At 41.3% G+C, this 10840-nt stretch overlaps 1 protein-coding gene across 1 annotated transcript in view; it reads left to right on the top strand.

Moving 5' to 3' along the window:
- Window positions 1–7802, top strand: part of LOC310959761 (myocardin-related transcription factor A-like) — a gene marked incomplete at its 5' end in the record, with an annotated part of 33036 nt that extends 25234 nt beyond the window's left edge. Inside the window, 8 exons of the mRNA XM_083931220.1 lie at window positions 58–307; window positions 401–546; window positions 1087–2064; window positions 2287–2484; window positions 2808–2921; window positions 4246–4395; window positions 4883–4931; window positions 5075–7802. Of these exons, the coding sequence (XP_083787346.1) occupies window positions 58–307; window positions 401–546; window positions 1087–2064; window positions 2287–2484; window positions 2808–2921; window positions 4246–4395; window positions 4883–4931; window positions 5075–5622 (2433 nt within the window). The 3' untranslated portion in view covers window positions 5623–7802. The remainder of the gene's footprint in view (window positions 1–57; window positions 308–400; window positions 547–1086; window positions 2065–2286; window positions 2485–2807; window positions 2922–4245; window positions 4396–4882; window positions 4932–5074) is intronic.
- Window positions 7803–10840: the final 3038 nt, after the last annotated feature.

A 10840-nucleotide genomic window follows, 5' to 3' on the forward strand; every position in this document is an offset into this window, starting at 1 on the left:
CTTTACCTTGCTCTTGTCCTTCAATTTCAATTTCCTTGTTACTCTGTCTTCTGTCAGGTCGCAGAACTAAAGTCTGAGTTGAAGCTGCGCAGCTTGCCAGTCTCCGGCACCAAAAACGACCTCATTGAGAGGCTGAGGACTTACCAGGAGCTGAATGGAGGCAGTGACACTACCTCCTCTCCAACAGCAGGGGGTACTACAGAGCCAGGGGTAGAAGGAGCAGAACAATCCTCTAAAGTTGCTGCAAACACAACCCCAAACAACACATCACAACAACAGCAACAGTTTGAGACATCTTCTTTGACCGGTTAGTCAGTTAGGCAGAAAATGTATCTATGATTCAGCAGTGTAGATAATGTTTAATCGTTGTACTTTCTTAACCTCTGTATGGCTGATGCAGGTAGCAGTGCAGCAACTCCTCAGCTGCTTGTGACCTGTGGTGGCACCATCTCACCCCCAACCGTTTCACTCACCCCTGCTGACCATTCGCCAGATGCCATGAGCCCAGAAGATACAAGCTTTAACAGCGACCCCTTGGGGGTTATGGTCTGCATTTATTTTGTTGTTGTTGTAATACATTAACATAATCATAGATAAGCTCAGAAAAGCATTGAACCTTGTCATCTTACACATTTGAGTAAAGTTCCTGACTTACTGCTCGTGTCAGATCTTGCATGTTGAATAATCATCATGCTTAAACCATTACATAAAAAACTTGACACTTCATTGTAGGCTTGTAAAAAAAAGAAGAAAAATATATACTTCGTTGTACCAAACAATAATAAATCATTGAATGCAATTAATTATAACTTAATGGTGTCTCAAAATTGCACAGTCAATATTTGTCCAAATCTTTGGTGTTTAACACTTTCAAAACTAATGACATTTCTGCTATCCTCAGCTGTCCTTTGTGTTTATGTTCTCATTGTCACTGTGAACACGTTATCATACAGACATTAGCATTTTGCTCTAGTATGGCTGTTTATACATACTAAGAAATGTGATTTTATAATCTCAAGCTCATGGTTTTCATTTCAAGGTTTCCTACTGAATGTTTACCTATTTTTATTTTCTTGTTCTGTATAGATGGGTTCACCTCTTACCCAGGTGAGCCTTCAGCCATGTTCAGCTGCTCAGCTTCCAACCCACATTAAAGCAGAGGTGGAGTGTTCCACCCCAGCACCTTGTCAATTCTCTTTAAAGTCAGCCTCTCGACAGAAACATTGCCTAGTCTCATCAACTGCTCGCACCACTACTACAACAACAGCTCCAGTAGTGACTGTGGACAAAGACAGGATGCTGCAGGAGAAAGACAAGCAGATAGAGGAGTTGACGAGGATGCTGAGGCAGAAACAGAAGCTGGTGGAGGTGCTGAGGATGCAACTGGAGCATGAGAACAAAGGAGGACCAGAGCCGCTGGTTCTTGTAAGAGTTAAACAAGAACCCCCTGATAAGCCCAGTGTCCCTCTCTCATTTGGCCATCAACCATTCCGCCCTCCACTATCACCTGTTTCATGTGAGATGGATGGTATCAAGGTAACTGTCAAACAGGAAGCCATTGAGGCAGAGGAGGCTGCATGTGAGACAACTATGCAATTACCAGAGCCTCATGACCTACCAAAGTCTGTGACACAAACTGCGGAGGCGCAGGATCAGATTCAGCTCCAAATCAATCCAGGGCAGATGAACCCGCAGACAAAACAACAACAAACCACTCTGCAGCTCGCCCAGCAACAGGCCATGCAGAAACTTTTGCTACAGCAACAGTACAACATTCAGAACTGCAGTCAGACGTCGGAGAACCTGCAGAAACTTTCTCAGCAGAGAAAGAGGAAATCTCACAAACAGCAGCTCAAACAACTAAAGCAGCAGCAGCAACTGTTGCAGTCCCAACAGCACCAACAGTCAAAACAGCTTCTCCAGCAGATGCATCTGAAGCAACAGATTCTACTTAAGCAACAAAAGTCGTTTTTACAGCAGCAGCAGACTAAGCAAGTGCAACAAATGCAGACACAGACCAAGATGCATCTGAAGAAACAACAGGCGCAGCAGCCAAGAGCACAGGTCAGGAGTTCAGTATCAGTATCATTTACACTACATACACTTTGGTTTCAGATTTCCTCATCATGCCAGTAAAGTTGTGCAGTTAGGGATGCTCTTGAACAATGGTTTTAGAACACATAGAGTGTAACGAGAGCAGCTGGCCAGCATTGAATTTGTCAGCATGCCAATATGAAATATGGAGCAAAAAGTATTCCACTAAAACTTATTGTGGGTTTTGTACAGGTGTCACAAGCGTCCTTGAACCAGCTGTCAGGCCCAGCCCCCACTTTCCCAGTGGATTTCCTCAAGAGGGACACGGCCCCAACTCTGGTCACTGACAGCAAAGGCAACCATTTCCTGATTGCGCTGAGCAGTCATATCACTGAGAACCAAAGAACTGATGCACCTAGGAGCAAAGGTCCCGATCAAATCACACTGAAGGTATATTACTCCCTTTCAGCAGTCCATTAAAAAAAAAAAAGACTTCACTATTAGCTCAGAATTTGTTTCTGACAGCTTGTATGTATAATAGTAAAAAAGTATAATCACAGATCAAGCGATTGCCAAATCAGAGGGACGTAATCTCAAACATTAATATCAACCAAGCCAGCATTAAGCATCAGTAGTATATACAGTAGTGTGTGAATGCAGAGACAGATGAATAAAAAAGTTATTTTCTGCTGGTGTACTCTTTTTATTATTATATTTAGCTCTTAACAATGCTAATCATAATTACAATGTTTTAATTTCTCATTTTCCACTAGCGACTACAGTCTACTCCAGCCGAGCTACCCAGCCACAACCCTGTTCAGTCGCCTAGAGCTGATAATCAATCCAAACAGAGCATACATGTGGGATTTTTGAAACAAGAGACAAAGGTGCAGTTTAAAGCAAGACATTGATGATATGCAGATTCAAAGTAGCATCTTTTATGTATATAACTAATACTCCATATGAAAACGGTCTTGAGTGTATACACTGGTCATGCTCTAGAGTTTTCATATGGAGTATTTCTTCTTTAGTAAAGTACAATAGTAGTTGCATGAAAGTGTCCTCAGGGGGGTCTGTAGATTTTCTGTAGTAACAAGGACATTGATACTGAAAAGCTGTATTTAAATCTATGTTTTCAATGCTTTAATTGCAATAAACAAAGATTCAATGACTACCATTGTATGTTGGTGGTAGCATAAATCTCAGATAAAAAAAAGTCTCAACTTGGCTAGCTATGTCAAGGGGTACATGAGAAAGTGTGTGTGTTTGTGTGTGTGTGTGTGTGTGTGTGTGTGTGTGTGTGTGTGTGTGTGTGTGTGTGTGTGTGCGTGTGTGTGTGTGTGTGTGTGTGTGTGTGTGTGTTTCTATTTAGGCATTTAAAAATTGCTGGATGGGGGATTTCTGCCACCATAAATAGTCACTCAACAGCAGATGTTAAGCCTTAAATCATCCTTTTTACACATTTCATGGACCCTTAATACTACATACACACTTCATTCTCAAACAAACCCCAGAGCCATTGTCACTGGAGCAATAACAGAACAGTCTGTTCATGCTCCAAACAGAGAGAGCAAAACATGAGAGCGTAAGAGAACTGCTCCAGTGACTCCAATAGCAGTGGAAATTAATGATGTATGCTGTTCGAGACAGTGACAGCAGTCTTTGATAAGAATGTCAGACACGAGCCCAATGTCGATTATTATTGCCTGGCTAATTACTCTAACGATATTGTCCATTAATATGATCTATGTTGTTAACAGAGGAGGAACAAAAACTCCCATCGCATCTTGGCTAATGGAGATATACAGTACAGTATCTCTCGGCGAGTGCAGGTGTGCTGGGAAGTGTCAAGATAGTTGCACATTGCTGTTATCGGCAGTCTTTCCTGATCTTTTTACCCCTCTTATCGCACTCTTAATAGAAATAATGTATAAGTGATTACAAGCTGCAACAGCGATGCTGTTATTGTCTTCCCCTTGTGTGTGTGTGTGTGTGTGTGTGTGTGTTTGTCATTGTGGAAAAATGTGGTCCTGGAGACACCTACTGTCTGTTTGTGGACTGATTTTTTACAGTCACGAAATGTTAAAGGTGTGTAGTTGAGATCAAAAGTTCGAAAACGGGTGTGATCCGAGCTAGCAATAGCACTGCTACCTCTCAATAGTGTTCTGTGTATGGAGAACTTATCTTTCCACTCTTTGTAATGATTTGTAGCCAAAGAATGGGAGACGTCAGGTATCCGTAGACCAGCCTCAGCAGGGCGTTGCTCAGTGTTTGTCAGCACCTCCCAGTCTGCAGCCTTTCTTCAAGGACCAGGAGACTTCTCCTTCAGGGAACAACACCTCATCACCTTCCTCTCAATCTGTAAGTAATCGCCAGATGACATGGATAATCATTCAAGGTGACTTGTATCATCCAGTCACACTAAATGATCTTGTGATCACTTTGGATGCACAAGAATCTAACTTTTCTAAAATAAATGGCCTCACTTACTTGGGGAGCTGGGCCCCAATCTGGATGTCTTGTTTAGTCCCCTGTCTCCAGCTTCCATTAAGGCAGCTGCCTCATCGCCTGATAACAAAGTATGACAAACCGCATGTCTGATTATGTCATTGTGTTTAATGAATGAAATGTTCATACTCCAAACTTGTAATAACCTAAACTGCGTTGCTCTGTATTCCGTTTTGCATTGCATCATTTCACATTTAACATCATCCTGCTCGTGTCACATGTGCTATGTGAACGTTACACACAGTTTTGAAGGGTAATATGTGTCCCTTTATGTGTGTGTGTGCGTGTGTGCGTGTGTGTGTGTGTGTGTCTGTGTCTGTGTTTGTATGTGTGTCCTCAGGATACAAAGCATGAAGATGATTTTATTGACATCACTTTGCAGACAGGAGGTAAGATGCAATAACAGTCTGATCTGTTTGTCGTGTCATGACTTTTTTTTTATTATTTACTCAGCAGCTTGAGGATTATTGCAGTGGGAGTGAGCACCCGACCTGTGTATTGTTTTAAACTCTGTTTGTTTTTGTTTTTTCAGAAATGTCCCCCACCTTCAAACCAGCACCAGACTCTTCTCTGGACCGACTAAATCCACACTCGTCTCCTCCTCCCTCCCCACTCCAGTTGTTGCTATCGCCCCCCATCCCACCCAGCTGTGACACCCCACAGTCAGCCTCTTTGGTGCAGACTGAGCTCCAGACTCTGGTCGACACCATGGAAAGAAAACACTTCAGTAACGCTGGGGATGGACGCCTGGAGGACTTTCTTGAAAGCACCATCGGGAAGCCTCTCCTTGGTGTGGAGCCTGGAGGCTTATTGACTTTGATTGATGACCTCCACAGTCAAATGCTGTGCACCCCCAGCATCCTGGACCATCCCTTGTCTCCCATGGATACTTTCGACACAGCAGCGGAAGAGGAGCAAGGGCTAGATGGCATGGATTGGTTTGACCTCAATATGGGAGGAGAGAGGGGAGAAGAAACCCCCACATTGCCCCCACTGTGCCCCCAAACATCCCATAGTGTCTTTTCCATGGACTTCCTGGACAGTGTTGACCTGCAGACACACTTGGACTCCTTCCTATAGCCAATAGCAGTTGGGAAAACAAATAAGGGGCTTAGTTGCACACACTCACACAGTTACACACTTGCTCGCGTACCTGATTGCTGAGGCTTCAGTATCTGATTAGAGCACTCTCTCTGTATCTTCTCACACACTAGTGTATTGAATCTTTAAGCACTTTGACCTTTATTTATTTAATTAACACAATTGTGTATTGAGTTTTGCGCAGAGACTTATTAGGCAGGTCCTATATCTGTTCTTGCTGCTTTAGCAACAGTTTTGTCAACACATTAGAGGGACTTCTGTGAATTTGGACCTGGTAATTGATGAGACCTTTTTTAACTGAGCCTTAAACCTGTTGCTTACATATAAATTCATCTTATTTTATGCCATGTTACAGTGAAGGAGCATATCAGTCTATTTGACCTTTGTCTAATTAGAAGTGTAAATCCTTAGTTGCCTTTTGTGGTAAAGATAATCAATAGTTTACCACTAACCAAAGTTAGGGTGAAATGCAATGATTTTCAATGATTTTCTTGCAACATAATAGTTTATAGGATGGATTAGAGATCTTTGTGGATAATTTCTAAAGACTGAGTGTTTTCCATATGACTTCTTGAGACATTGTGGCGGTTAGTGTCAACATTTCAGACATAATGTTGGTTATTGTGAAGGTTACAGCACTAAGAGTGTGAATACAGTTTGTATCCCAGTTAGTATTAATGAAACTGGTATCGCGTACATACAGCAGGCCCAGTTAATAATTCATCAATTTATATTTGTTCCAGTTAATTGCTGAAGGAATGTGTGTGTGTTGTATTTAAAATGTCATTGTGACGCGTGTATGAATTCCACATCTGCCAAATTGTTTTAGAGAAGGAGAGATGAGAACATTTCTTAAGGAAAGTCAAAGTTTGTACTGACTAATTGAAAATAAATAGATTTTAACTCAAAGTTAAGAAATACTTAAAAAAAAAAAAGAAATGTTAAAATATAAGTTTAAAGGTTTCACAAAGCTCCAGTGTTAGAGCACAGTGACTTACACAATTTCAGAGTCCTGCAAGTGATGATAACAGTGTAATGGTCCAATTCATTTGGGACAAAGCGTTCATATTATATACATTTTTACTAGTTGTGCATATTCAGAATGTTGTTCCATTTCTAGAATTGCACGTAATACGTTACATGTGAAGCCGAGTGTTTTAATATACTGTAGTATTTGACATAATGCAACCATGTGGATTTATGCAGGTCTTTGGTAGGAAATCCTCTGAATGTAAGCATATGGGAGCAGACAATACTGTGCGCGTGCATGTGCTTGTGTGTGTGTGTGTGTGTGTATGTGTGCGTGTGTGTGTGGACACTTTAAAACTGCCATACTGTTTCATTCCCTTTCCATTTGCACTTATTTCAATGTATATATACACATAATATAAAAGGAAAGGGAAACTCCCAAAGCTTTTTTAGATTCTTTCACAAATGTCTTCCTCATAAGGATTTTTGTGATAGTTTGGTTTTTGCTGTCCTGTACTGCATCAGTACTTTTGCCCGTGGGGATTTATTTATGACTTTTCCCTCTTTGAGATTTGACTGTGCTGTAATATATCAGTTTACACACTGAAAATGTATTATAAGATGCATTTATTTGTATAGTTTTTCAGATGTTATCGATGGAACACTGGCAATACAGGTTTGTGAGTACTGTGACTAATTTTGATCCAAAACACCGGAGCCTTACTGCAAACATAAACACATCCACACAACGTCATTTTTGATTCACACAAACGTTGAATTGATCATGAATTAATCATTTTACTCTTTAATGCATTTGTGGTTGCCTGACTTCTCTTTGAGCCCAGCTGCTTAAAGAGTAGGTCCACAAACAAAAGAAGTCTGTCGTGACCATAGAAACAGGGTTTTCTTTTTGTAATCAGTCCCCTTGTTCACACTGTCTATTCAACGAGCCCATCCTAATGAGCTTTAAGTGATGTGAAAATGTGAACCTATCCTTTAAAGAGAATGAACTGACCTTTTTCAGTATGAAATATTTCATATCTAGTGTCTGTATTCTGCTGTATTATCCCTGTAAGTGTTGAGTCACCTCATGTAAATGATTTGAGGGGATTCGGTAAAAGACATTGGATATTTTGGCCAAATTGCTTGAGCTTTTTGTGTACTTCAATTGTGATTTATTTTTTCTAAAAAACAAAGGGTATTTGTTAATAAAAGAAAAGATAATTAGGTCTAGTGTGGCAAGTTCTGATTATTTCTATAATGAGATAAACATGGTTGGTAGGAGCATTGCTACTTTACTTGCATTTGTCCACCTTCACTGTACCTGCAAAGTGGAAACAATATTACCTCGGCCTCTTATTCCACATTGTTCCCGTCAGGTAGCGACCCCTTTGTATACTTATTGTGCAATAATCTTATTGAAAAAGTGAAATATTTTTGGGAAATGTGCCTATTTGCTTTTTTACCAAGAGTTCGATAGGAAGATTGATACCGCTCTCATTTCTGCATGGTAAATATGAAGTGCTATTTCTGGTTGTCTCCGGGTATTACAGAACATGCTTTCAGCAAGACATGTTTCAGATTTGGATTAAAAATGTTACTGTTAGAGGCAATCAAGATTTACGTTACCATATAGCTGTCATCAATGCAAGACACTTTGATTTAAGAATACTAGAACGGTATAATTGGTCCACAAGGCCTTTGTTTGATGTTCTGCAACATTCTGTGATATTAGAAAAGCTAATGACATTGAACTACATAGCTAAAGATGATTGCATGCTGATATGTGCAGTTATGTTTAGCGTCACACCCACAACCTCCCTGCTTGTCTCTACAGACGCCTAAAATCACAGACATAAAAACAAGCAAGCTCACACCACTGTAAGCCAAAAAGAGTGAGTGAGCGATGCAACACTGTCTTCATGTTACATGCTGTCACTACAGAACGATGCACAAACGCCCAAGCCTCCATCAGACAGATGCACACAAAGTTTAGTGGTTAAAATGGGCTGTGAGCAGGGGGATGACGCTAGTGTAGTGTTGTAATAAGTGAATCAAAAGAGGGCGGAAAATGACTGCATGGTTACCACTCTGCTCTGGGGAGAAGGTGCATGCGCGCACACAACACACACACACACACACACACACACACACACACACACACACACACACACACACACACACACACACACACACACACACACACACACATCTTTGCCAGACCAGGATATGGGTGGCTTGTTAGGGAGGTGGATGATTGGCTGATAACAACTCTCTAGCTGCTAATGGAGGGAAGCAGAGGATGCCAGGCTATCTATTCCACAGTGGGCCTCCCAGGCCTCCCACTGAAGCCCATAACAAAGAGAGAGAGAGAGAGAGTGAATAAACAGCTCCCAGATCTGCTTTACGCAATCATGCACAACCATGTATGTAACGTTGTTATGTGAATTTGAAAGCCTCAAATAGCTGGATTTCCCTGCTGGTTTATCTTCACTTCCATTGCTTCTTCTTTACCCAACCTTTTTTAATCATCACTCAAGCTTCCCCAACCGAAACTGGCACTGCAGTGGGGTAGGAGTTTGGCTCTTTGAAAAAATGGAGGGTGAGAAAGAAACTGGTGGTTCCTCTTCTGCAGATCTTTTTCTTTTTTCTCTTTTTTTTAAAACCAAACAAAAAATTACAACCTTGTGCTCTGCTACTGTATGTCCTGTTAACACACTTTCTCTAGCATGAATAGCTTGTCGTGAGCCAGAAGTTTAAGATCAGGGCTACACAGTTTTTCCATTGAGCAATGTAGACTATCATTTGTCAGTTGCCAATATATTGTCTCATGTTAGGCTACAATTCTGAGTTCATGTTATCTCTATTTTCTTTGTCTTTTGGGATGCTGTGGGCGTGGTTAAGCAGTGTGAGATAAAAGATGCCACTGTCTGCGTGCTGAATGGGGGTTGAAACCATGGACTAAATGGACGTAGCATCTCCTTTAAACCCCTAGACCAAACATTTTAACGATTGTCCGTCAGACTGGTTTGATTTGTGAGAGGTCTCCAGTCTTCTGTGAAACCCTGTGCTGTTGTTTGTGCTGGCTGAATTTAAGAAACTCTACGTAACTCTGTCTCCCTATGTAACTCTATCTCCTGGCTGCCACCCTCAGCTTTCCTCAATGACAAAGAAGTCTTGTTAGCTTGTTAGCTTGGAGCTTTGACACAGACTGCCTCAGCTTCACCGCTTTGCCTATTTTCGGCGAAGTCATGACACTGCCAAGATATTTTATACAGTCTATGGTTAAGAGATGCCCCGACTTCAAATCTTTACGCACCTGTGCCTCTATAAGAATTTCTTCTAACTTTAAGAGTCATAGTTCCTACAGCCGCTGGAGGGTTTGAATCATTTTAGGGATTTGCGGATCAACTGATGCTCTTCTTTTTCTTGGGAGGACATGTCTCAGTGAGATTGTTTCCGATTTATCGACCAAAATGACCAATCCACCTCTAAACTACATGTTGCTGATGACTAAGCCAACCAAGCTAGTGATGTGAAAAGTCCCCACAGTCACAAAGTACAAAAATCTGAGACGGGGTGTGGAGCTGCTGTTGCTCTTAATTAGATATGACAGTCCTTTGAAAGCTCAGGTTATTTCAGACCAAACGTCCTGACATCTCCACGGTAGAGTGAAATTAATTTGTGGTTAGCAAGAGGGATGAAGGATATCTGTGTGCTGAAGCAAATTCCTTTCATACTGTACGCCATTCTCTGTGAAATCCTCAAGGTCAAAGCAGTCTCACTCCAGATGACTGATAATCTCGACCGCTCTAATGGAAACCTGCTGTGATGACATGCTCATACGCGAGAGAGAGACACACACACACACTGGCACACACACACACATAGGAACACACACTAAAGTGGCAGATTTCAGCTTGAGCTGCATGTACAGATGAAAATGCTGACACCGGCTGTCAGATACGCATGCGAAGAAGTAAAACATAGCTGCAAGCACATGGTAAAAGACACCCACACAATATGTGTATTCTTGTATTTATTGTGTTATTGAAATAGGGTAACGCTAATAAAATGACAATGAAGGTTTTGCAGCAACATCACGATGTAGTGCTACATGGCATATTAAAGGGAGCAATCCAGTGTGGTCATAAAGAAGAATAGCTGATTCATTATATTTTAATTCATCGTTTATTAAATAGTCCTGGTTTCCACACACTGGCCAAGT

Source organism: Echiichthys vipera, assembly GCF_963691815.1.
Source record: "Echiichthys vipera genome assembly, chromosome: 17".
Classification (NCBI taxonomy): domain Eukaryota; kingdom Metazoa; phylum Chordata; class Actinopteri; order Perciformes; family Trachinidae; genus Echiichthys; species Echiichthys vipera.